The sequence below is a fragment of the Tauraco erythrolophus genome, chromosome 6 (genome assembly GCF_009769465.1).
Source record: "Tauraco erythrolophus isolate bTauEry1 chromosome 6, bTauEry1.pri, whole genome shotgun sequence".
NCBI classification, from domain to species: domain Eukaryota; kingdom Metazoa; phylum Chordata; class Aves; order Musophagiformes; family Musophagidae; genus Tauraco; species Tauraco erythrolophus.
The window spans coordinates 12,093,527-12,120,279 of NC_141470.1; the positions used below are offsets into that span (position 1 = coordinate 12,093,527).

Here is a 26,753-nt window from a genome sequence, read left to right on the forward strand (position 1 = left end):
GACGGCCCCTCCCCCGTCGCCATGACAGTAGCGGGCGAGGGGGGAGTGACGGGGCGGTAAACAGCGCCACCGCCCCCCCCTCCCCGCTCCCCGCCGCGCCCGGCCCTCCCCGTGCCCCGCCGTCACCCGGCCCCGCGGGATGCGGGCCCCGCTCGTCCCCCGCCATCGGCCCCAACGGCCCCGCTGCTCCGCTCTCAGGTCGGCGGCGCCGCCGCCACCGCGCTGCGGGGGAGGGGCCTCCCCTCGGCAACGGCCCGCGGCGGGAGGGGGCGCCGCACGTCAGCGTCACGTGGCCGGGGCAGGCGGGCGCGCGTGACGCTGCTTCCTCCCGCGCGGGCGCGCCCGGCGTGACGCAGCGCGGAGCGGCCGCAAGGTCCCGCCCCGCCCCGCCCTTTCCGCGGGTCACGTGCCGCGCTGTTTGGGGGCGGAGCCGCGGCGCCGGCGGCGGTCGGCACCGAGCGCACGGTGAGGGGCGGCGAGCGGTGCTGCTTGGCCCTTCGGCTCCCCGAGGCGGGGCCGCGCCTTCCCCGCTAGCCGGGGGCTGTGCCGCGGCCCCCCCCGGTGGGGCTCGGGTGTCGCCGCTGAGGGGGTTGGTGCTGGTCGGCGGAGGGTGCCTGCGGGAGGGGAGACCCGCTCGGTCCCGGGGAGCCGCTGCCGTCCCTGTGGCTTCTGACCGGCGGCAGCTTTCGCTCTCGCAGCCGCCGGAGCTCCGGTGCGGGCGTCGCGTCACGCCGGTGTGGGACGGGCGGAAAGCGTTCGTTCCCGGCGGTGCTCCCCCGCGCCCCGCTGGCGTTCGGCCCCGGCCCGGGCGGCGGCGGCTCTCGGGCGCTCGGTGTGCGGAGCGCGGCCGGGCCAGCGGCGCCCCCTGCCCGCCCGCCTCCCGCAGCTGTGTCTGCAGGAGCTGGGGGATTGATCCTTCAGAGCCTTTGGGATACTTGGCTTTGCTCCGTGTGTCTGAGAGAAAACAAGATGGGATCGTGGCTCTGGGCTCCGGCCGGAGGCTGGAAGGGGCAGCGTGGAGAGAGGCAGGCCAGGCGCCGGGGCCGCTGCCGGTTCCCAAGAGCAGAGTTCCCAGGAAGGATTTAAAACCCGGGGCTGGCTTTGTTTGATCGAGGTTATCGGCGACCTTGCGGCAGAGCGTGTGGAACAGGTGCTAGGGTGTCTTTCTGGGCCGAATACCCTAATCCGGAACAAAACGGTCGTTTTGTAGTCGTCGGAGATGATGTCGTCTTTATCGCTGGGGTGGAGTTGTTCTCAGACCCCATAATTTAAGGTTTTTAAGACGTTCTTGAGAATTTTGAAGAAGTAACTTTCAGTCTCTCTGGCTAAATGTGTATCTTCCCTTTTCCTAGTGCCTGGTGAGAGTAAGCGTTCCCTGTTCTTGTAGGGAAATGTAAGGTTTCACATGATAGTGTTTCTGGGAGGAGGTTGGTTAGTTTAAGGGATTGCATACGAAACATCATTTAGATCGAAGGCTTGAATATGAAGTGTAACGAGTTTGTTGATTTTTTTTTTTTTTAAGCAATGTACAGGTCTTAACTTCAAAAATTCCTCAACAAGAGATTCTTTTAAAATATGTGCTGTTTAGGAAAAATATATGAGGTTACAGTTTCGATAACTATTTAATTCTTAGTTTTCACTCTGTTATCTATCTTATATGCAGGAAAGGAGGTACTGTGGAAAGCATAATTTATACATGTTTATATATGTAAACATTAAAAATGCACAAATGCAGGTAATTCTAAATTTGGTATCAGCTGAGGATAATGCTACTTAAATTTAGTTTTGAGGAAGAAGATGATATAAGTATAAAATGCCAATGCTAAATGTATCCCTTGAGAAATATAGTTTAAAATCAAGGCTGCATGTTTTGGGGGGGAAGTGCCTTTTACCATAAAACAAAGCTTTTTCCACGGGTAGACAGAACTTCTTTCACAAGTGGATGTAAATATAGCTACAGTTTAACTATTTCCAAGATTGAGGTCTGATGGGTTAACTTTTCTAAAGTGAACTTCAGCAAAGACTTCTGGTAAACGAAGCAGGGGTGGGTGTAGTTTTGCAGTCGTTGGGCCTTTTTGGCAAACTGAAGCCTGATGCTGTAAAACATTAGGTGTAGTACTAAAAAGTGAACTAATTGAGAACTTACTTTATTTTTGGCAGGTGCAGCTAAAAGCTGAAGCTGTAATGCACCTGTGAGGAAGTAGTGCTAGTTGTACACATCAATGGCTTCTGTTCCAATCGTTCCAGACTCTTACAACCATGTGTTGGCAGAGTTTGAATGTTTGGATCCATTGCTTTCTGCACTCAGGCTGGATTCTAGTCGTCTGAAGGTGAGGGTGTGGTGTTTGGTTGTTTTTGTGTGTGTGTATGTATGTTTGTTTGGGTTTTGTGTTTTGTTCTTTTTTTTTTTAATTCAAATAATGACTTTATTTGGTTTATTATCTGATAAACCCACAGGATTCATGTCATCCTTTTTGGGCGTGCTTATGCTAGCTTATGGGGGCGGGGGACACTTTGGAAAGAAGAAGTAGTGAAGGTGAAGGATCCTTTTACTCTGTGTGTTTTTTTAATGCAACTGTGGGACAGATAATACAGCTCTGCATGGTTGCTGTCTTCTGCTGTTTGCTCCAGTCGCAGAGAGTGCTGTTCTAATATCTTTGTTGGCTGTGCTGCCAGTGTTTCAGGAGCAGTACGCACAGCTGGCAAGCAACGAAGCCCTTAAAAAATAACATAATAACCCAAGAAAAAGACACTGTTGTTAGTGCTTACTGGCAGCTATGTTGTGCATTATGGTTTTTATTCCTTCAGTGCACGTGTATATCTGTGTCGAAGAGGTGGCTAGCTCTAGGCAGTTCAGGAGGAGGACTGAATCTTATACAGAAAGATGGTTGGAAGCAAAGACTCTTTCTCACTCATAAGGTAAGGGTAAAAAATTATGTAAAAAAAAATCCAGGGAAAATGGGACTGGGAAAGAGACACTGTTTCAAGTTAAATTTTTTTTAAGGGTCAACAGGCATTTTCAGCTTGCTGAATTGTCTAAATAAGGTAAAGTTTTGGAGTGCTCCGTTTAAAAAAAGGTGATAGTGGAGTGTATCCCCAGAATGTGTGGTATAATAGACGTCATGAAGTGTGAAAGAAATTACTTGAGAGAGTCAGACCTTTGTCTTTCAAATTCTTACTTCTAACAGCAGCAAGAGAGTTACCTGCATGTTTAAGAGTCGGAAGAAAACCTTGAATATGAAACCAGAGCAACTCATGTGTGGATGAGTTTGGACTACCAGTGTTTGGATGTCCAAACTATGAACTACCTGCATAAGCAAAGAAAAGATAGGCTGGCTTGCTTTTGCTGAAAGAGGTCACAGAACAGGGATTGCTATTTCTACATGTGGTGGTTTAGCTGAGTCGGCAACTAAACGCCACACAGCCTCTCGCTCGGCATCCCCCACCCCTGGGGAAAGGGGAAGGGAATTAAAGGGGGGAAAAGGGAAGGAGACTTGTGGGTTGAGATAAGAACAATTTAATAATAATAATATAAAATTAAAAGTAATAATGATAAAATGTTTGTATATATCATTGTCTATATATATATTCATACAAGTGATGCACAGTGTAATTGATCGCCACTTGGTGACCAATGCCTGTCCCGTTCTGGCAAACAATCCCGAAGCAGATAAGTCCTGATACTGCAATCCTGGATGTGCAAGAGGCCCAAAAAGAGAGTGAGAGAGAAATAGCACTCCGAGAGTCCGAGATGGAGAGCCCCCGGAAGAGCAAGAGACTTTCTTCCCAGTCAACCCTCATCTATATACCGGGCATGACATTGCGTGATATGGAATACTCTATTGGCCAATTTAGCCCTCAATCCCAAGTCTAAGTTCAAATCATAAGAGGAGTTGTGGACCCTTTGTCCCAGCTATGCTCCACCGCAGCCTCTTGTGCTCCTGCTCACTGGCAAAAACATATCAAGCTGAAAGGTCCTTGACGTCTCAGTGCCAACTGTAAACATCAGTGCACTGTCAGCATTCTTCTCATAGCAAATCCCAGACTGAAACCAAAACACAGAGCTCTTCGAACTGCTAAAAAGAAAAACTAACTGTCCCAGTCAAAACCAGGACACTACAGCCACGTGCTGTTTCATGGGTGCTGCTGCTACTTGCACCATAACACAAGTGCAGACATTTTAAGGTTGAGAGCATCTTGTTTAGTTCTGCCAAAACAACTTCCATAGGTGTGAGGATAGGAGTCTGATTTCTGTGTTTTCCAAATCTAAGAATGAACCACACTCATTTCTCTTGCTGTCATGCTGTTTTCAGATGCATCTTTTTAGAGTAAGCTTAGTGTTTGCAAACAACAAAACCCAAACAAACAAGAAACCTCCACATCACAAAGAAGTGGTAGCAGCTGTTGGCATGAATCTAATTTATGTCTTAGAAATAAAAGTTGCATAGTGGTAAAGGCACTACAAGAAAAGCTTTTACCTGCCCTTACTCCCATACAGGAAGGTGCCATTTCCCGGGTTGCCTGTTGTGTACATGATGAAGACTATGTTGCTGTTGCCACCAGGTGAGTGATGTACTTACAAACCTGAATGACAGATAAGTATTTTTAAGTAGCTTTTAAGTTTCCAGCTTGCACATTTGCTGAGAACTTGGAGGGGAGCAGGGAATTAACTGGTAGAGGCCTCTAACAGAATAATTCTCTGCACAGTTTGCTTAACTTTTTTTCTAGAATAAGCATTATTTCTGTAATAGAACGTCTATGGGAGAGCTAATGCCGGTGAAGTTATGATGATAAATGTCTCCCTGAGGCCTTTCAGCATCAAAAGAAGTATCTTCATTAACTTGGCAGAGTCAGACTGGTAGTTAGTATCCCTTACATTGTTTAAAAGCCATTTAAATTCTTACTTTTCTGCTTTCTCACTTAGAATTCCAGTAAATGTGAGAATAGCCTTCCAAACAAAGCTGCTGATGCATCGTAGTGCAAGCAAGGACACTTAATCTTTTTTAGAATTAAGAATGTGACACTTCTTGAAAGCATGCAACCTCAAGCACAACCAGCTCTGAGGTGTACAACTTTGCTTAGATTTCTTTGGAATCATACATCTTTATCACTAATAAAACATTAGAAGACTTATTCTCAAATTGTATTTTCTTTTTGAATTTTTGTAGCCAAGGTCTTGTAGTAGTCTGGGAGCTGAATCAGGAACGTCGTGGGAAGCCAGAACGGATTTATGTTTCCTCTGAGCATAAGGGCAGAAAAGTCACAGCTCTATGTTGGGATACAGCTGCCCTTCGTGTTTTTGTAGGAGATCATGTGGGAAAAGTATCAGCCATCAAGATTAACACATCGAAACAAGGGAAGGTAAAATGGCACATACTTTGTTTGAGATGAAGAGGTTCCCAGGGGATGATGTGTGGAATTGTTTTGTTTATTTTAGTAAAGCAGGACGGAGGAATGCTTGCCAGCTGATGAAGTTCTGGTAGCTTTGACTAGGATGAAGAACCAGTCTCTTGAGACAAAAATAGAAATGCTAACCCGTGATCTTCCCTCACCTGCTGTTTTAGTAATGCAACATAAAAATGCTTTCAAATGTACAGAATTAAAAACTGGCTGAGCTGCTTCCTTTTGGAATTTACAAGTGTCCAAGCCCAAGGTCTTGGTGTTTCTGAGCCTGTTGGATTCTTTAGACTCCAGCTACAGGTTCAGCTGTGTGTTTTAGTCCTCAGCTCAGCTGTCAGTCTGAGAAAGGGCAATACCAGGCTCTGATTTTGTTTGGCTCTGTCTGGATACTCTCGTTGTTAAAGATTGGGGTTAGTTAAAATAAACAGTAGGTGGATGTCAAGCTTACATCGATTATATTTTGTCAAAGGGCATGTACATTAACGGTACTCTAGCCCTTGAGTGTACTTTAAGTTTTACCATTACTAGGTATTTTCCTTCTCCTTTTAATCACTAAGAAGGAGCATGACCTGGAAATAGGTGTGTTCCTCCAGGTCCTTCCTAACCCTTGTGGAAGATTTTGAAGGAAAATTGATTTGAAAGTAGCAAGACTATTATTGCATTTAAAGAAAAAGCAGAAAAATCCAACTGTGGAAAGAGAGGGAAAAGGAGAATAGAGAAGGGCAAGGTCCACAGAATATGTCTGCTCATGCCTGTTAAAGGAATTGGACTGTTGAATCTGTCATGTAATGCACTTTGAAGTAGGGAATTAACACATTCCTAACAAAGAAAAAAGCTTTAAGGTGTCAAAAATAGTGACTGGCCGCTAGAAAATTGAGCGTAGTTCCCAGTAGTTTCTTAGGAATAAGAAGTCGGTCTGTGACTTTTCTGCCACCCATGCAAACTAAGGCACTTGTATAGTAAATAGTGTTTGGGTAATTTGCTGCAGGGGAATAGGGAAAGTGAGTTTATGTAACCCACCTAAATCCAATGGAAGTTGTTTGGGTATTTTGTATGAAGTAATCCCTCATGTCTCCATAAACTGTTTGCTGACTGAAAGTACCTGTGAGACAGAATTGACAAAAGCCCAAAGCTTACAAGAGCAGGAAAAAAAAACCCTCTTAATGTTACAGAAAACACACTCTTTGTAAAGAAATGACAGGATGGTATAGGGGTATGATTTTTTTTTTTTTCCTTAAACTGTCAGTAATGATTTTGGGAAAAGGAGGATTTAGACTTTTATGCCTCTAAGCATTGAAGCCTTGTTTCATGAGGGAGAGAGAAGAAAGGAACTGCCCTGTCTTATGCCGTGTATTCATAGCATACGTGAGTCTTTTCTGAATTTTGCGGTTTTAGCTTAATGAAGTAGTCTTTACTTCGAACTGAGGCCCTGTGTGTTTTCTTTCTGTTCTACTTTCTAACTGTAGGCTGCCGCTACTTTTGTGATGTTTCCTGTTCAGATTATAACCACTGTAGATTCTCGAGTTGTTCAGCTTGATTATTTGGATGGAAGACTGCTCATATCTTCACTTACACGCACTTATTTGTGTGACACCGAGAGGTAAGTTATGTTTTACTTGTGAAATGTTGGACTTCATAGAGTCACACAGAGTTTCTGAAGTGACCTCTGGAGATCATCTAGTCCAATTTTCCTGCTCAAAGCAAAGTTAGGTAGAGTAGACTGTGGGGGACTGTCCAGTTAGGTTTTGAGCATCTCCAAGGACGGAGACTTCACAAGCTCTCTGGGCAACCTTTGCCAGTGGTTGACCACTCTCACAATGACAGAGGTTTTTCTTATGTTGAAATGGAATTTCCTCTATTTCCATTCATCTCCATTGCCTCTTGTCTTTTCACTGGGCACCACCAAGAGTAGACTCTGTCTTCTTTACCCACCCATCAGGTATTTATACACATGGGATCAGATGAGTTTCCCCCCAAGCCTTCTGTGTTCCAGACTGACCAGCCCAGCTCTCTCAGCAGCTTCTTGTAAGACAGGTGCTGCAATCCCTTAGTCGTCTTTGTGGCCCATCGCTGGACTTGCTCCAGTATGTCCATGTCTCTCTTGTACTGAGGAACCCGGAACTGGACTCAGTACTCCAGATATGTCTCACCAGTGCTGAGAAAGGGGAAAGATCATCTCCTTTGACCTGCTGGGCACACTCTTCCTAACACAGCCCAGGAGGCTGTTGGCCACCTTTGCTGAAAGGGTGTGTTGCTGACTCATGGTCAACTTGTTGTTCACCAGGGCTCCCAAGCCCTTCTCCAAAAATCTGCTTTCCAGCCAGTTGGCCTGTAGTGTTGCCTGGGGTTATTCCTCCCCTAATGCAGGACTTTGCGTTTTTCCGTGTCTGTTTATTTAGCCCATGCTTCCTCAGTTTGTGAAGCGGTGGCAGTGTTGGAAGCTTTACTGAAGTAAAGATAAACAACATCCACTGCTCTCCTTTCATCTGTCAAGCCAGTCATTCTGTTGCAGAGGGCTAGTAACATGCTTTCCCCTTCGTAAATCCATGCTGACTGTTCAAAATCACCGTCTTATCTTTCACGTAATTGAAAATGGTTTCTGGGATCGTTTGCACCATCACCTTCCCATCACCAGGTTGACTGACTGGTTCTGCTTGAAAAAAAAAAACCAAACCAAAACCAAACAAACAAAAAATCCCCCAAAACCTTCATGATCTTAGTATTTGTTTAACCTAATGAATATTTCTGCACCCTGTCTTTTGTAAACTTTATGCAGGCTTTATAATATTCATTGCAGTTGTTTTTTGTAAGCACCAAAACCAATTTGGCATTTAGGATTTAGTATTTTTATTCTTCAAGAAAAACTTAAAATTATTAGAAGCTTTATTAATGTTGCCTTAACAAGTATGTTTTTTTTTCACTAGAGAGAAGTTCTGGAAAATTGGTAATAAAGAGAGAGATGGAGAATTTGGAGCATGTTTCTTCCCTGTTGGAAAAAACAGTGGCACTCAGCAGCCATTAATATATTGTGCTCGACCTGGCTCAAGGATGTGGGAGGTGAACTTTGGTGGGGAAGTGCAAAGCACACATCAGTTCAAGCAGCTGCTCTCATCACCGCCTCTCCCTGTTGTTACTCTCAGGTAGAAACATGAGTATTATCGGTGATAAACTTGCTTGGAACTTCCAGACTAGCTGAAAAGAACTGCATTAATGCTGAGAAGATTAAATAAACTCCTAGTGCAGTCAAACATTAATCCTAGTTGTCCTCTTAATACATTCTCCTCTGATAACAGAAGCCAGAAGTTGAGTTATCAGAAATATCAAAACCTTGATTCTGCAGGTGTGACTGCCACAAGGAATGCTGCTGTCACAAGACTGTGTTTATTTAAGCCAGCCTTGTATTTACAGGGTTAGGAATATTATATTAAGAAAGTGTTGTTATTGTAGTCATGCTTTCAACAGATAATGATTTTACTTTACAGGCAGGATCCTCATTATACTGGTTCCAGCGGCTCTCCACAATCTTTATCTTTTGCCAAGCTACTGTATTTGACGTAAGTATTTGTTAGCATAGCTTCCTGTTGATAAAGTAGACTTAAAAGTAAAAAAAAGTTGTCTATTCTCCCAATTTATATTACCAACTTCACCTTTTTGCACAAGAATTTTCTGAGCATCATGCTAAACAACTGTCTCAACTTCTCCCTTGCTGTACTCAAGCCAATGCCATCCCTGTGTATTTTACAGTAATTACCAGAATTAACTGTTGGACCATTAACGTCTGCTTTGCTTGCAGTGAGCACTGTGTGATGACCTGGACAGAAAGAGGCATTTATGTTTTTCTTCCCCAAAGTGTTCAAGTCTTACTCTGGAGTGAAGTAAAAGGTAAACTTTTAAGAATCTTTGCTTTGTAATATTGTCTGTCACTTCTGCAGTCTTTGCCTAACGTGGAGCCTTTTCAAGCTCGATTTCTGCAGCCAGATTGCAGAACATTAATCAGAAAACTTCTTCCTTGTCATCTGTTGGGTATATCCTTGAATATTAACCCTCTCCCTGCCTCTTCCAGCCAACCCCTCCTTCCATGCTCCTGAAAAAATGCTTGAGAAACAAAACATGGTGTAGAATCTTAAAACACAGTAATCAAATAATGAGAGGTTATAACCTGCAGTGTTAGTGAAGTATTCTTTCCTCCTTCCTGTTTATTCAGGTTTATTGTTCAGTGTCCTGTGAAGGATAACCTGGCTGCTGAAAGCTTGAAACCTGTTTTTTCTAGCACCTGTCTAAATTGGAGCCAGGGAATATACTTAGCAGATGAGTGAACCCGCATGAACGGTTTTGTGTGTATGGTTATAGGCATAGGGTAGTCAGTCATTGTCAGTCAGCCAGTCCTTTTCTTCCTCTTCTCTCCCACCTTTGGTGTTAAGTTTCCAATCCCTTTGCCATGGAGTGTTTGCATATAGCATAACTATTTAATTTGAAAACTGCTGAACAGTCAAAGTGTTTTTCTACTAGCAGATGTTTTCCTTCTGTTTCAAAGCTAACAGTGATGTATTTGTATTTCTAATCTTTATCAGTCTTCAGTTTTTTCATCTCCCTTCAGGGAAGAGGAAGCTTTTCAGTAACTTTAGTGTACTTTCGAATGCTTTCTAGAAATGCAGCTCTGGGAAGTTTTGATACTTTAGGTGTGTTTTATAGTTGTTAGATGCCAGCTTAGCACTCTTCAGTGTTTGTTTTCCGTGTGCTGCTTGTGCTACAGTATATTAGACTTTTGCATGCATTTGCAGTTAGATGGGAAGTAGGTTTTCACCTTCTTTCAGGAGCAGAAAGGAATTTTGACTAACAATTTCAGTCCTTCAGATGTTTCTGTGCATCTGGTTTTGCAGATATTCAGGATGTTGCAGTTTACAAAAGTGAGTTGTTCTGTCTACATACAAATGGAAGAGTTGTGCACCTCTCTCTTCTGCTGGTAGACCGGTGCGTAGAGCGTCTGATAAGAAGAGGGTTCTGGACCCTTGCTGCCAGAGTCTCTTGTCTCTTCCAAAATTCAATTATTTCTTGCAGAGTAAGTAAATACCTCTTTGTAAATCTGCAATGCAGCTTCGCTCTGTTTCCTATCCCCCTCTTCCATTAAGTTTCATAGGTTTCTGAGATTCATGTTCTTGGAGTTTTTAAAAAGTCTTCTAAACATTATACTTCTAGGATGAAAATTAGCCTGCATGTATGATACCTTTTCACATGTGCGTTAGAAATAGTAATGCTTCTGTTTCACTGTGTACTTTTAGGCAAGAAAAAATTTGCCTCTAGACAAGCTGGAGCACTTGAAGTCTCAGCTGGATGCCTCAACCCAACAAGATCTCATTACGCAACTGGAAGAATTAATTTCCAAGTTGGAACCTCTAGATTCTGCATGCAGCAGTAGAAGGAGCAGTATTTCATCTCATGTATGTGTATTGGTAGTGCCAAAATGTTACCTGCAGATTTCATCTTTATGCCTTAAGATCACCTTGTTGCTCGCTTTGAAGATAAGACTTTCATTTTTACCATGTCTACTATAACTGATAACGCTACTTTGTAAAATTAGGTAGAGCAGAGAGGTATGAAATACTACTACTTGTATTGTTTAATTTCTTAGACCTCTGCCTTTTTTCCATATTATTTTGTGGCTAATGGTTGAGATGTGGACAAAGATTGATATGAAGAAGGCTTTCTCCACAGCTGAGTTTAGTGTCTTAACATTCTTCAGTGATGGTCATCTTGATTGTAACTGCAATTTTATGTGGTGAAAACTGAATGTCCAAATGCTCTGAACTGTCCTAGCCCTATGTAAGAAATTGTCTCACTCTATGAAGCTTAAGCAGAAAGCTCTAAGGAAAACAATTCAAAGCATATTTTCAGTATTCTTTTACATGTACACCCATGTGATGTGTCTTGGCTTTCCAGCAGCTTTTCAAGAAAGGGGAAATATTTCATAGAACAGGTTGCCCAGAGAAGTTGTAGATGCCCCATCCCTGGAAGTGTTCAAGGCCAGGTTGGATGAGGCTTTGGGCAACCTGGTGTAGTGGAGGGTTTCCCTGCCCATGGCAGGGGCGTTGGAACTAGATGATCTTTGAGATCCCTTCCAACTCAAACCGTTCTGTGATTCTACTAAAAGATCAGTTGTTGCTTTCACTCTAACAGTGTTTAAAGAGTAAAGTTTAAAAAACAAAGTAATGTAAATTCCATCTTGATGTGGTAGACAAGTGTTTTTCATTAACAAATGAGAAGGTAAACTAGATAGACTGACCATGAGCAGAAGGATGTATGTGTGTCCTTGAACTGATTAGTTTTACAGGGTCTGTGATTGTGCCAGCTGGGTATGGTTAACCAGCAAAAAGAGTACAGACTCCTGGATATGCAGGTAGGAAGGGGTGAAGTGACAGTCTTGGATGCAGGACTAAAGCAGAGATGGCTTTTTGTCTCATGGTCTTGTACTCAGTACACCAGTTGTTCCACAGGCTGCTTTCTTAAAAGCAGTTGCAGTGTATACATCTGTATAAATTATAGTCACTGGGCTGCATGCTTACTGGCATGTGTGTGCTTTTCCATTCTGAATGCATCAAAAATATGCTGTTATATAGGGCTTTTCCAGACAGTGAATTGTGAATTGCCAGGAGGTTATTTGTATGGGCATGATTGGTTGAGTTCCTTGCAGGAAGTTTAACAAGGAAGTACAACTCGCACAACATCTAACTGCTCTCCCTCGTCTGACAGGAAAGCTTCAGTGTTTTAGACTCTGGAATATATCGTGTTATCAGTCGAAGAGGCAGTCAGTCAGATGAAGATTCATGTTCTCTCCACAGTCAAACGTTCTCAGAAGATGAGAGACTTAAAGAATTCCCTGCACACCAGGAAGATGAGCAAGTAGAACTTGGTAATATTTCTGAAAGAAAACATGTTATTTGGATGCAATTTATATTTATTTTACAAGAACTCAATTGAGTTGGCTCTGTGCCATTATTTTCCTCTATCAAGTTATCCATGATTAAGTCCTCTAATTCAATCAATGAGAACACAGTCGCCCCACCTTCCACTTGTCTCCACAGAAGTCCAAACTTAAAAACAAACACAACCCAGAAAAACAAAACGAAAGGTCCGGAGGGCTTTATTTACCAATCTAGGACTTCACTCGAATTTCCCCCCTCTCTCAAGTGCAATTCACATTAATGCTAAGATTCTCTCAGCTGACCATGCCAGTGTCAATTGAGCTTCAAATGAGATTTGTTTGCTGCTGCTATCCTTCCAGTAATATTAGTTCCAGGAAATAATTGCTTAATCTTGGCTTGGGCTTTATATTTCTTCAGGGAAAACAGTAGGCTTTTATCCTAAGTGTTCTTAGCTTTCTTCGAAGGTTTCATTTGTACAAGGGGATCATCTCTTACATGTGTATACATTAGCATAGAGATGAAAGAATTATAACTAACGTTTAGACCATCCAGGGAGCTTTTTTGTTTCCTAACAAATACCTGTCACTGGACAAAAGTTAGAGTGAGACAATAGTGGGTCTTGTTCTCTGCTCTGGTTGGGATTGGGAGGGGATGCAGAAACCTGGGATGATGAGGAGCTGTCTTAATACTGGCTATGGTAGAGAGGCTTTCCTATTGGAAAAGGAAAAGGCTGCTCTTCAGCTTTTGCAGAGATTAGATGCTAGTTGAGGATGGAGAGAATTTGGGTGCTTTGTTGGGGAATACCACAGTGGGGGGGGGAAAGCATAGGAATTAGTATTTACTCCTCTACTTGTCAGTAGTGTTGTCCGCTACATGCTGTTTGTAGCACCTATGCTTACGTTTGCCTCTTTACCTACATCACCATAAAAAAAGAACAAGTGAGAAAACTGGGAAGGAAGTCTATCACTTCTGATATTAAAACTCTAAAATGAAGGGATGTAGCTTTTGAATGTCAGAAGATAGAAAGGTTCTATCTGTTCAACAAGAGATAATAAATTTGCTGCTTATTTCAAAGTAGAGAAGTTCTAGATGGTTCTTGAAGCATGTGTACTTATTTTGGTATTTAAAAGAAATGGACAGTGTTTCCCTGCTCACATTTACGTAAGATGTCATAAGTTTTTAGGTTTCTAGTCTGCATAATGAACAAAAGCAGCCTTATTTACAAGCAACCATAAAATCAGTTGTGACCTTTAGGCACTACCTAGGGAGATCACAGATTCTGATGGTAGAATTTGTGTAACAGCATAGCATCTTTTCCTCTGAACAGTGCAGATAATGCTGACTATTGCAAAATGCAGTGTCATCCTTACTTAAAAGGATCCTTTTTTTCTTATTTACCTCGTTTATAGATGCAGTGCGTGTTTGTACCAGGAAATGACTAATCAAAACGCATTGTAGATACTGTTAGGGATATAGAATGAAATGGAAATAGTCAGTGATTCTTTATTTCCTGTGATTCTTATCAAAAGCCGGAGCTATGAGTTCAGTTATGTTTTTAAGTCCATTCAAATAAAAGGGTGATTTATATCTGAACTATGGTTTATGTGTCTCTGTGTTTATAGATTTAGGTTTATGTGTCTGTAGATTTATAGGTTTGTGTGTCTCTATCTTTACATGTGATTCAGGTTTTAGGAAATCATGCGATGTGAATTGATGTATACCACAATACTTTATTTTCCTAGATGTTTAAATAACTGTCAGTGGATTAAATCAAGATTTTTGTCCCCTAAATGAACTGCAAGTCTACTTTTAGAAGATAATTTTCGTACAGTTGTTGATCATCATTTGCCTGTTACAGAGCCAAAAGACTATTAGCCAAGCAGACCATCCAGGTTCAAAGTCAGTGATAAAATGGCCTTTGAAACCAAGTAGCACTTTTCTGGCTCCCCACATTCTTGAAAATTAGGTATGAAGATATCCCATGCAGGATATCCATTAATGAATTACTGACTTGCAGTTTGTTTCACTGTTCCATTTTTGCCAGGCCACTGTTTCATGACTCTTTATTTCAATTCCATTTGTTAGACAACGTATCTCATGCATCTGTGACGGTTGAGGCTGACCGGAATGAGACATTTCTTCCATTCAGTATTCCTTTGTCATTTCGTTCCCCATCTCCTCTCGTCTCTCTCCAAGCTGTCAAAGAAAGGTAAAACTTGCTGCAGGTTCACTCATCCATTACATCTTTCCCTTTTCTGTCCCCTGAGTTTGTAGCGTTGTCTGGTTTAGTTCATACTCTGTTCTGCAAAAATGTAACATCTGAACTGAAACACTGGAGGTGCAGTCAGGTTTGCTACACAACGTAAAGCTTCCATCTGGACTTCAAGGGGTATCTGGAGGGGCAGGGACTGATGACATGGAAAGGACATTTTTAGTGAGCTTTTGTAATCTGAAGAATTAATTTGAAGTATGTAAAACTGTTTCTTACCACCAAGAGGGACATAATTTCCTAATTATACTTTCTGTTTATACGCTTTAAAATGCAGTGTAGCTAATATGCATTTATTTGTGTACAAATACACGTCAAAATCTAAATGCTAATGTTAGTATGTGATCCTGTTTTTCCAGCAGTTAAAAAACCAAGTCTTAAATACTTCAGGTTTTTATTCTGTGCTGAAAGGATGGACTATGACTGAAGTATGACTTTTGAGCAGCTTCTTAGCAAGTCTTGCTCTTGTTGGCCATTGCTGCTCTCATCCTGTTCTCAAGAGTTCTTCAGATTATAAAGTTTTCTGAAATCATGGTTTGAATGGAAAACAAGTGCTTTATTTGTTCAGTTTTGAACTTCCGATTTTAAATGTTTGAACTTCTGACTCCTAGCGTTTCCAGCTTTGTACGCAAAACTACTGAAAAGATTGGCACGCTTCATATAAGCCCTGATACTAGAGGGAGGCAAGAAGCAAAGGATGACGAGCAGCTGCAGGAGTTGACTGTTAATCTGGTAGCATCTCCCCAGGAAGAGAAAGAGTGAGTTCAAAATTGTTTTCTTAGCCATTGCATTTGCTGAATGTTCTGAGGATACCAACCTAAAGAAAAACTACTGTTTCAAGTAGAATGGGGAGCTCAGCATGGCGTTTTTCCAGCTGCCTTCTTCACTGTGGTAGGTTTCACTGGTTCTCCCTGACTCCTTTCCTAGAAGCTGATTAGGCAGTGAACACTTTGGGGTGGTGGAGCATGCAGTCTCCACAGTGCCGTGATAACTGAAGAGCGAAGACGTAGTGTATTCAGCAATTCTCATGTAGTGTATCTGTGATGCTCGTTATAGTTATGGGCATGAGTACAACAGTTCATATCCTGTCCTTTCTGAATGGGGAGTAAATGCTTTTATCTCTCTAAAAACGTCTTTCTTTTTTGGTTTTGGTTTGTGTGGGTTGTTTGGGGTTTTTTTGTTTGTTTTGTGGTGTTTTTTTGGTTGAGGATTTTCTTTTTTTTTAAATAATGGTAGCTATAAAACATTGAACTTCTTTAATGCTTGTCCCGTTAATACAGAGATAAGTTATTTTGTATTCCAATGATTTGCTAACTTACCGTTTTGGATTGACTTTCATACAGTGGCATGATACTGATTTTTATTCAGTACCTGCAGAAATCTACTGTAGTTGGAGTAGAAGCCATTATAGAAGGCCACAAAAATAGTATTATTGGTTGCTCTTCATGCCCCGTCTATCCATAATTTCTGTTGAACTGTTTCATCTTTAGACATGAAAGCTTTGTACTTTTTTAATAAAGGAATTAATGTTGTTTCCTTCCAAATTTGAGGAAATTTGTGAGGAAATCCTCACTTAAATTATTAAAGATAATAGTTTAGATAAGGCTCAGATTAATATGTTTTTTTTCTAGGTTAGAACCACAGAGCTGCCAGCTTCCAGAGGAGGACCATCTAAGAGATCTCAAGGCTGCAACAGCAGATGCTATGTAAGCAGGGAAATTTTTTAATATATAGATATATTGGGCTTTGGTAAAAAAATAATTTTTAAATTATCTTTTTAAAAAAAATTTGTTATATACCTGTACGAGTAATATTCTAAATGTCTATTAACATGATCTGAAAGGATCTTATTTGGTTAATGACTTGCTTCCCCTACTTAGAACCAAGCAAAACCCACTAAACGCTTCTTTAGATACTTTATCCTTATCCTTTTGTCCTGCAAGTATAGTTTAAAAAAAAAAACGAAACCACCTAACAAACAAAAATCCATTCTGAAAGAAATCTTGGGGAGCTCAGAAGGTACTAATATCAGATGTAGACAGTGTAAGTAGCCTAAATTCTGTTTGATGCACTCAGAGCCACAAAAAACAACCACCGACTGTAAGTCAAGTTCAGGAGTATGCTTTAAGTTACACAAAACTTATGTAATACTTTACTTGTGGCATCTTATAACTGTTAAGCAACTTACCAAACTTCTTTTTTATGCTGCAGAGCCAAACTCCAGGATCCTCTGGTTCTTTTAGAACCACAGTGTATGAGAAGAGTTTTACAGGAATGGCTTGTCTATCTAGAAGAAAAGTTCGGCAGCAAAGAGCATTCTGCTTCCTCTCTGAAGAAAAGTGAGACTGTGTGTGCTGAAGAGCAGAGGGCAGTCCTGGAGGGAAACCTACGACTGGATCCAACTGATGGAGACTCAGTAGACAAAGAACAGAGTAGTATCTTGGAAGACTGCACTGAAAAGGAAAATACTGATGAAACCTGTGTAAGCAAACCATGAGTGAAAATAGTACTGGTTTGGAGGGACCTTTGGACCATGGCTTTCAAGTGTCTCCTCCATGTGTCATAGAACCGGATGTTCAGAAAGATCTCGTTGAGTTGACAACACTGTGTTTTGAGCTGTGTGTGTTTTCTTGTGGAAATGGTGAGGCAGAGGAAAGCTCTGATGGAAGTCTGCCACTAGCAGCGTCGTGGACCTTGGCTTGTAGGTTTATGCAAAGCTACTTCTTTCTTTTGGATTTAAAAAGACTGAAGCAGTGTATTATAACCATGTATGCGACCAGTCCTAGTGTATGGGAAACATACATCGCAGGATTAAAAGGTAACTAATGAAAACTGAAAGTAAGACTGTTTGGGAGAAAAAAAGCAAAAAGCTTGAAGGCACTCCCATTTGTGTTGGCAAATTTTCCTTCTGCAGGTGTAGTGCGGAAGTGGGAGGATGGTTGGTGTGTGTTTTTGTTTCATTTTTGAGTTGTTGGGTTGTGTGTTTTTCCCCCAAAGCTAACTTATGAAGAACTGCTGGCTCCTGGGAGAGACTGTTCCTCCCCTCTCCTCGTTTTGCAATTCTGAACCTTTTAATTTATATGGAGCTTGTTGGTTTAGCATTGTAGTGATTACAGACCAGATCTATTTAAAAACAAATACGTGTGCTTTGAAGAGCAAAAGCATCTTTATTAGAATCATATGTCTATAGAAACAAGATGAAAGCTGGGGGAGGGACTTCAGTATTGGAACTGGAAATGAAAGCTGTGACTTAGAGAAATGTGGTTAGTGTGAAACAAAACTGAATGGAGTAGATAGCTCCACGCAAATGAGCAGCTTGTGATCACTTCAGATTCCTTCTTCCACAGAAATCCTTTCTGATCTTTTCAATGCCTCTTTAGCCTTATTGAACCAAAACTTCCCGATTATATTGGAAAACAGAACTTCATCTGTTCTCTGCATTCAACTTCTGCTTTATGTGTTTCTTTTAAGAGTGAATTAAAGTCTGAGCATTGATCTCTGCCAACAGAGAGTAGTTGAACAACAGAATCTTGCTTTGAGGGTTGGTATCAGGTATTTGGTTTCTGGGAATCTCTTCACTATTTGGATTCTGAGAGCCTTGGAAGTGAAAGCAATGTATGCATTCCTTGTTTGTCCTCAGTTGAACTATACCTGTGCCTGTAGATTAATACCTGCATTTCATCATGATCAAGGTTCATGCTGAATTCTGCGTTCTGTGAAGTCAGTGTCCTAGCTGAAGTTTGTATTTATTAATAGAAGCAAATCATAATGTATGAAAACTGATGCGGATCTGCGTTATGTTCAGCAAGCCATATGCCCTGCAGTGGGCTCTCTTTTTCTCACGAGTGAAAAATTGCCTCCTCAGACGTCTAAAGAAAAGGAAAATATATCAAAAATATTATTCCATGCCTTAGTTGTATCATTTTATAACTGTAATTTGCTGTAAGCGCAGATTAGTGATGTTGCATTCCATGAAATGAACAAGTAGGATCTGTTCACTTGTTACTACTGTTAGCTAGAAAGTTATGAGAGCAGTGATAGCTTTTGTTCTTGTGCTTAACCACGGCCATGTGTGTGTTAGGAAAAAAAATCCTTGCCCTTACCTTGTAACTTGTGTGCTGATTTATTTCAGAACTAACTTGTCACAGTCCAGTGGCTTCAGCAATGGAAAATGAAGACATGTTGAAAATACTGAAACAGCTGCATGAGCTGGGGCCTTGGGATGATAGCCCACTGCTGCTGGTGCATGCTCAGAGGTTTGTAGCCAGGTCCCTTGTCTTTTCTTCGGTGTTGTTAACTTGCTAGCAGGAGTTGGTTCGCTTAACATTTCATGAAGCTTTCTGGGAATCTCTTGAAGACATCACCTTTCAGTGCTATCCTGAACTTCCAAGAGACCTTGGAAAAATTGTAATTTTGCTGTTTGGTACTGAAAATGGATTTCATCCTCTCTCTGCAGGCTTTATGAAAAATTTGGGGAAACAGCCCTTCGACCCTTGATCAAGTTCCACCCCTCTATTTTGCCTTCTGATATCAAACAGCTTTGCAGGAATGATCCAGCTCACTTTTTAGCATATTTAGATAGTCTGGTGAAATCAAAGCCAGAGGATAAAAGGTAAAGAGAATGTAGAATCTTTTTCATCTATCTGCTGTCTTTATCATGTAGCTGTATGGGATTTTTGTTGTTTTGGCTTTTGGGGGCTTTTTTTACTGTTTCTGTACCAATTTTTTGGTGGTGGTTAGCATTAGATTCCAAATCATTCTGCCATTTTTAGTTGGTCTCAGACTGGGGTTTTTGTTACATTAGATGCTAGTTTTGAAAGGCTTTTTATAAATAATACTTTCAGTGAACTAACTATTTTTGTTCTTGTGTCTGCAGTTCAGTATACCAAGGTTAGACAGCATTAAAAAAAACAAACAAACCAAAGAAAAACCCCACAAAACAAAGCTCTGGGGGAAGCCAGCCTGCAAACTTGGTGGTTTGCTGTGGTTTTTTCAGTTCCTAAAAACATAAATCATTCTAGGCTTTTCCATATTTAATTTTACATCCATGTTTTGTTTTGTTTGGTTTTTTTTTTTTGTCCACACACAATCTCTACTTTTCCATATGTGGTAGATGGAAAACTGGTAGTTTTTTTCTGTGTTTTGTTTTATAGGTCATCTCTCCTTAGGTCTCTTCTGCAGCCTGAATCTGTACGACTGGATTGGTTGTGCTTGGCAGTTTCTCATGATGCACCACAAAGAGCAAATACTGTGGATGCAGAAGGAAATCCCAGGTAGTGTTCATCCAAGGTCCAGAGCACAGCAAAAAGCCTTATTGGACGTGCAAGCTTTTGGCTTAGATTTTGTATGACAGTTTGGATACCAGTGAATCCTTGGAGCGTTTGCCATATTGCAGAGTTGAGCAGAAGCAACCAAAGGATTAAATAACTTTATCTGCAGTGCTTTTCAGAGTGACTGCTCTGCTGAGACTACACAGTGTTTCATTTGCTTTGCCTTCTCTCTTTTCATATGCCCGCCTTTTTCATAGAGAGAGTGTGATGTTCTGAAGGAAACCATTAATGCTTTAAAACTGAATTTCTCATCTTCTAGGCCACGATCGCATTTGTTTACTTGGGGCTACAGCCAGCTCATTCTGCTTTTGATTAAACTCCCAGCTGATTTTGTTACAAAAGAGAAGATGGCTGACATCTGTAAATCGCATGGGTAAGAAGAAAACTTGGTAATTCTTGGTGTGTGATTAATTGGTATTCTGACCCCAAAAAGATACAAATGAAAGCCACCCGTCTGCTCCTTACTGGACAGGGTTTATATAAAAACCTTCCTGTTTTGAGGATGAATATTGAGTGTCCAGTTGAATGTACCAAATACCCCTGTGGGCTAAGGGGTATTCCCTGTGTCCCTACTCTGCAGAGATTTCTGGCGTTCAAGAAATTCCATTGCTTCTGTCTTCACTGATATTTAAATGAACATTTAATTATTGTTGACTTTACTTTAGACTGAGTATTTGATTCCTGGAAATCTTTACTCTCTTATTCAAGATTTTGGCCTGGATATCTTTTTCTCTGTCTGGAGCTGGATAGAAGAATAGAAGCCTTTACTATTACTGCTCATTTGGATGATTTGAGCCTGTTGAATGGAGAAGATGGTTAGTGAGTCTTAAGCTGTGCAAACATACTTCTGTAATACAGGAACTGCCCTTATCGTATACTGATTCAGTTTGTCCAAAGTTGAGCTGAACTTTTATTTTTTTAAGTGTTTTGGTAGCACTGTGTGTACTGCAGCAGATTTGAAACACATAAATGGGTGTTACACTCTTGTAACTTCACACTGTGCTTTGTGAATTTAGTTGTGCTGGAAGAAGTTCAAGAATGTAGAGTTGTTTGTCAGTTGGGAGTAAAAGCTAAACTTGGTGTTGCAGACAGAGGAATAGCTAGCCTCCCTGTGCAGCACGGAACTCCCCCTGCTACACGTGCACACACACAGAGCTACAATGAGCAAAGCATTGTATCACATGGCAGAACTTAGAAGAAAATTCTCAATGGACAAAACAACTCTTTGTCTGTTGACTTAATCCAAAGCCTTAAATACTGAACTGTTGTGAAGCTTTGTATGTAGTTCATCACTGAATCTTTACACCGAGTCAGTCAAGGCAGCATACTTCTGTGCACAATTTGCTTGTTGATAACACCTGGTTTTCTTAATGCTAGCTTCCCTTATAAATACAGAGATATTTAAAATAGTAGGCTTAGAATAACCCTTATTTTACAAATAATGTCACAAACTCATTTTACATCTAGGTTGCATTCCAGAGACCGTAGAAGAATGGAAGTTTCTTCTGCATCTTGCACAAAATCACAGCGCAGCTTTCCACCACCACGGCCCGCAGAACGGGAATGCTGTCAGCAATGGTAGCCTGAGCTGCCCAGACTGCATCACTGTGGAGAATGTAGCTCTCTTGCTGGCAAAGGCCATCGGCCCAAATCGTGCCTTGCCTCTCTTGCAGGAGTGTGGCTTGACATTAGAATTATCTGAGAGGTTTACTGGTGTCTGTGAGATACTGAAAATTGCTGAGACAAGGCAAAGGTAAGATGATGACATGTTGACAGAATATCCATGTATGTACACTATTCATTTGGGATCTTCTTGATGCTTTAAACTTCCTTTTCAATTAACAAAAGATAAAATACTTCACATTTTTACTTCTGATTTTAAACTCAGCTGAAAGCTTTTCTATTGTTGAAGAGCTATATTGTACAATATAGGCAGTTGAAAATGGAAAATAAGGAAACAGGAAACATACATTAAAGATATATGTGAAGAAGATTCTCTGAAGGAGATATGTCTTGCAGAGTCCTGCACAGACTCTGATCTTACCTATCCCTTCTCGAGAAGGCATGCATGGAGATGTCATGTTACCTCTGAAATATAATCACAGTTTTGACAAACTTTTCGTTAAAAAGAACCAAAACTCTGTTGTTCTTTCTGTTGTTAGCTTTTTTATTTTACTGTTTGACATTTTTATTCTCCCCCCACCCCTCCCCTTTTGCTTTAATTGCAGAGCACTGATTCAGTCCATGCTGGAAAGGTGTGACCGGTTTTTGTGGTCTCAGCAAGCATAGAAAAGAACTTGGAAAACTTTGGGAACTTTTTTTTTACTGTAATGATTGTATATTAAAGTGCCTCTTAAACTTCACAAGCTCTTAAAGAAACGAACTCCTCTCTAAAAATTCAGTCATATCGAGCCAGTCTCCATCTGGAAGGTATCTGACCAGGAGCTGTTGGTGGTTTGTCCTTATTACTTTGGAGATGAGTTTGGAACTCTAGAACTTAAATCAAAACAATCCAGTATTTATCTTGAAATTAAGCTCACAGATTTGTGAGATGAAGATTCCTGAATTTATTTTCTGAGTCTGTATGACTTAAGTGTTAAGAATATAAGCTCCTACATATTAACTTATAATGTGTAAAATTTTTGTTTGTTTGCGAACTTGAGAAGACATTCCTTGGAAATATCTAAGCACGTACTTGTTTAATTTTCCTGTAAATGACATTGACTTTTTCAAGTTGCTATAGAAGTTCTTGTTATGATTTTTTTTTTCTCCTCTTAAATTATGTGGACTGGTCTTGCCAATTTAAAATGTGTTAGTTGAGCCAAGTCTTAAAATGAGAGCGAAGTATTTTTCAGGAGTGGATTAATGGATAAGAATGCTGATTAACAGAAGAACTTGTTAACTGAACTCTCTGTTAAACTGTAAGCATGATATTTCTAAATCATCCATATCTATTTGTGCAACATGACTGTAGACATCAGTTGTAGTATTTCAACAAACCCCAGGACAGTGGAATTGGAATCATAGAATCATTTAAGTTGGAAAAGACCCTTAAGATCCGCAAGTCCAACTGTTAACCTAGCACTGCCAAGTCCACCACTAAACCCAAAGTCCCACACCTACACGTCTTTTAAATATCTCCAGGGATGGTGACTCAACCACTTCCCTGGGCAGCCTGTTCCAGTGCTTGACAACCCTTTGGTGAAGAAATTTTCCTGATATCCAAGCTAAACCTCTCCTGGCTCAACTTGAGGCTGTTTCCTCTTGTCCTATCGCTTGTTACTTGGGAGAAGAGACCAACACCCACCTTGTTATAACCTCCTTTCGGGTAGCTGTAGAGAGCAATAAGGTCTCCCCTGAGCCTCCCTTTCTCCAGGCTAAACAACCCCAGTTCCCTCAGCTGTTCCCCATAAGACTTGTGCTCCAGACCCTTCACTAGCTTCATTGTTCTTTGGACATGCTCCAGCACCTCAGTGTCTTGTAGTGATGGCCCCAAAACTGAACACAGTATTTGAGGTGCAGCCTCACCAGTGCTGAGGACAGGAGGACAATCACTCCCCTAGTCCTGCTGGCCACACTGTTTCTCATACAAGCCAGGATGCTCTTGGCCTTCCTGGGCACACTGCTGGATCATATTCAACTGGCTGTCAACTAACACCCCCAGGTCCTTTTCCGTGGCACAGCTTTCCAGCCACTCTTCTCCAAGCCTGTAGCGTTGCATGGGGTTGTTGTGACCCAAGTGCAGGACCCAGCACTGAGCCTTGCTGAACCTTATACAGTTGGCCTCAGTCCATCGATCAAGTCTGTCCAGATCTCTCTGTAGAGCCTTCCTACCCTCAAGCAGGTGAAAATTCTTGCCCAACTTGGTGTTGTCTGCAAACTTACTGAGGGTGCACTTGACCCCCTCGTCCAGATCATCGATAAAGATATTAAAAGGAACTGGGCCCAGTACTGAGCCCTGGGGAGCACTGCCTGTGACCAGCTGCCAGCTGGATTTTACTCCATTCACCACAACTCTTTGGGTCTGGCCATCCAGCTGGTTTTTTACACAGTGAAGAGTATGCCCATCTAAGCCATGAGCAGCCAGTTTCTCCAGGACAATGCTGTGGGAAACATCGTCAAATGCTTTACTAAAGTCCAGGTAAATGTAGGAAATTCCCTAAGGATTTTCGATGTTTTGGAAAGTGAGAGGACTGCATGTCCTACTAAAATAATCTTTTGAAGAGCTGAAGGTTTAGATAAGTATTTTTAGATGGATGCTGTCAAGAAAGAAATCTTTAAGTATCTGCTAGAATATGAAGGTTTGTGAAATACTTGGATTTTATTTCTCATTTAAAGAACTATGCTTTTTACCAGCACTCTTTCTGCACTTAGTACATCTTTGAACAAGTTTCTTTTCAGGCTTCTAGTTTTAGCCCTCTTCACTGTCAGGCTCGCACATTTTTAGCAAAGGGCCACGGCATCTGGTCAGTATTTGATTTTCACAAACATCATTTAAACAAAAAAAAGTATACATGCATTGGAACTAAATTTTATTTCCTCTGTAATCCATAATTTTGTCATGAAATGACTTGAAAATATTTCTTTATAAAGCATCTTTTTATGTAGTCTTGCAACACTTGTACTGCTGCAAAATAATGCTTTTATTTTCATCAAAATAGGAGTTAGTAATACAACTTTCAGACTTCGGAGAGGTGTAGTCTGACTATTTCATCTCAATTGCAAGAAAGACTTTATTGTGGAGAGGTGGTTACTTTACTAGGGGAAATGAAGTTACAGGGAGACAATTAGTGGCAGGCTTTCATCTGTTAATAGTGTTGCTTGTGGAAAAGTCAATACAGAACTTCTTCTAAAAAGTAAAACTTTAATGTAGGGTTTAGATGATGTTGGAAACAGCACAGATCTTTCTATTGGAAACACCCCATGCTCTTACAGTAAGACTTGGAATAGGAGCCAGGCACCTGCAGAGTGTGGTGAGGTTAAACAAATCAGATGATGTTCTCGCATCTGCTGCCTCAGTGGCTGTTGTGCCTGACTCCGTTTCGTACCGTGTCGACATTAGAGGAAGTTAGTTGGCTTTCCAAGAATGTACCTGGCTTATCTCTCTGTGTAACGGTTCCACTGTAGGTTTTGTCCACACAGCAGTCTCTTTCTTACTTCTGTGGGATTTTATACACTCGGTTAATTTTAAGTGAGGTTTGGGGCTTATTTGTTTGGTTTTGTTGTTTCTTTTAAAGACTAAATCATAACTTCTCATTCAGAGCTTTTTATTTAATTTTGTGTCAGAACAGTCATACAGCTAACACAACGGGAAGCATTTGTTCAGATTTGGTGTCCAAAGTGAGCTTGCGTTGATGATTTCAACTAACTTGGCTGTCAATAAAGAATAAGAACTTACTCTCTGAAGAACAGTTGGAAAATCACTGTTTCCTATTTTTGATACACATGGTTTCATGTCATAAGGGTAAGGTGAAGGGATTGTGAAATGAAATGTTCTTCTGTTTAGAAGTTACAGTTGTACAGGGTGATGCCCTTATCCTAAAGCTACAGCCCCTACCAGCTCGTCAGCCAGCTAAGCTTACACCACTGCCTGTGCTGGAGCAGAGGAGCTGCAGCTCATCTTTGGTTTTGGTGACTGACTGTTGGTGGAGGGGGTCCTTGAAAAGCAGAGATGAGTAAAGGAGGCCTTGCCTGGGGCAACTTTAAATAGAAGCTGTGTTGGTTGGTGGAGTTTTTTTGTTGGTTTTTTTCCTTCCCCTTGCAAAATATATAAAGGGCTCATACCTGCCTCAAAACATTATTTCGCTGTTGGAATCATCATCAAAACCTATGGGGAAGTCAGTTTTATTTAAGATAAATATCTGCATATGCAATCTGTTTCTTGAAGAGAGGCCAAGTTTGCAGTCGTTCTACGTGTCTATAAGGCTGAGGCTGTGCTAGCAAATATTCTATGCAGCAGCATGTCAAAACTCCTGAATTCTTGCCTGTGTAAACTTACACAAGGTGCAGTTACTTCCCAGAATAAGGAATAACTGCATCTGTTATTGGGCCTGAGCTGGGAATTCACCTGATCCCCTTTCTCAATCTGAGACTTATTTAGATTGCAAAATGCTTACCTTGTGGAATGTTTGCAGAATGTAGCTTGCATTTAATACATACTTAGATTTAAAGGGCAACCAGTTTGAGGTTGCTTTTTATCTTGACTGTATCAGAATGTACAAACCAAGAAAACGGCCTCTGAGAGGCCCCTGTATGTGTTCCGTTTACGCAGTGTGCACGTGCAGCCTGTGTTTTAGCGCTAGGCCAGAAAAGAGCACTCCATTCGAACCCTTCTGTATGCTCAGGGGCAGCTTGCCTATTTCTGTTGCAAAACCAACAGTTTTGGCTGCAGCTTGTTTCCGTGGGCCAAGGACTGTGACCCTGAAAGCAGGCCAAGAGGATATGGGAAAGTAGTGCTCCGGCTGTTACCCGCTGGAGCACAAGGCCGGTGCGTTATTGCAGTTACTGTAGGGAGCTCCAGCATGGTTGTCTCTGCTGCTGTCCTCCTCATTGGAGACAAGTCAAGGGGATGCAATCTGAGATCTTCTAAAGATCTCCTCCAGCACCTACCTTCTTGCAGTTATCCTCATGTTTGTGCTTGTTGCAGAAAGTTTTGGTTTGGAGAGAATGTGAAATGCGTCAGACCACAGCAGAAGACTCGGAAACATCTATGGTCCAAAATTTCTGAGCTCTTGTAGGAAGGAGTTCCTTAAGTCAGTTTTGAAGACAATGCTCTGTTCTATGTCCCTGGGCAAAATGGCACATGCGTTAGTGAGCCTGTACCCCAACTTACAG

The 26,753-nt window shown here is 41.4% G+C and overlaps 1 protein-coding gene across 1 annotated transcript; it reads left to right on the forward strand.

Annotated features, from left to right (window-relative positions):
- Positions 1-916: 916 nt before the first annotated feature.
- On the forward strand, positions 917-24,924 carry HPS5 (HPS5 biogenesis of lysosomal organelles complex 2 subunit 2). Its single transcript, XM_086613969.1, is given in 24 exon segments — positions 917-1,150; positions 2,161-2,330; positions 2,809-2,919; positions 4,499-4,563; positions 5,169-5,361; positions 6,867-7,000; positions 8,325-8,540; positions 8,883-8,954; positions 9,194-9,282; positions 10,281-10,459; positions 10,680-10,838; positions 12,148-12,307; positions 14,406-14,529; positions 15,201-15,347; positions 16,221-16,295; positions 16,801-17,075; positions 17,078-17,407; positions 18,722-18,845; positions 19,046-19,201; positions 19,743-19,862; positions 20,179-20,292; positions 20,628-20,734; positions 21,387-21,672; positions 22,148-24,924. Coding segments are annotated over 23 exon segments (3,405 nt in total). The 5' UTR covers positions 917-1,150; positions 2,161-2,222; the 3' UTR covers positions 22,209-24,924.
- The last annotated feature ends 1,829 nt before the right edge of the window (positions 24,925-26,753 follow it).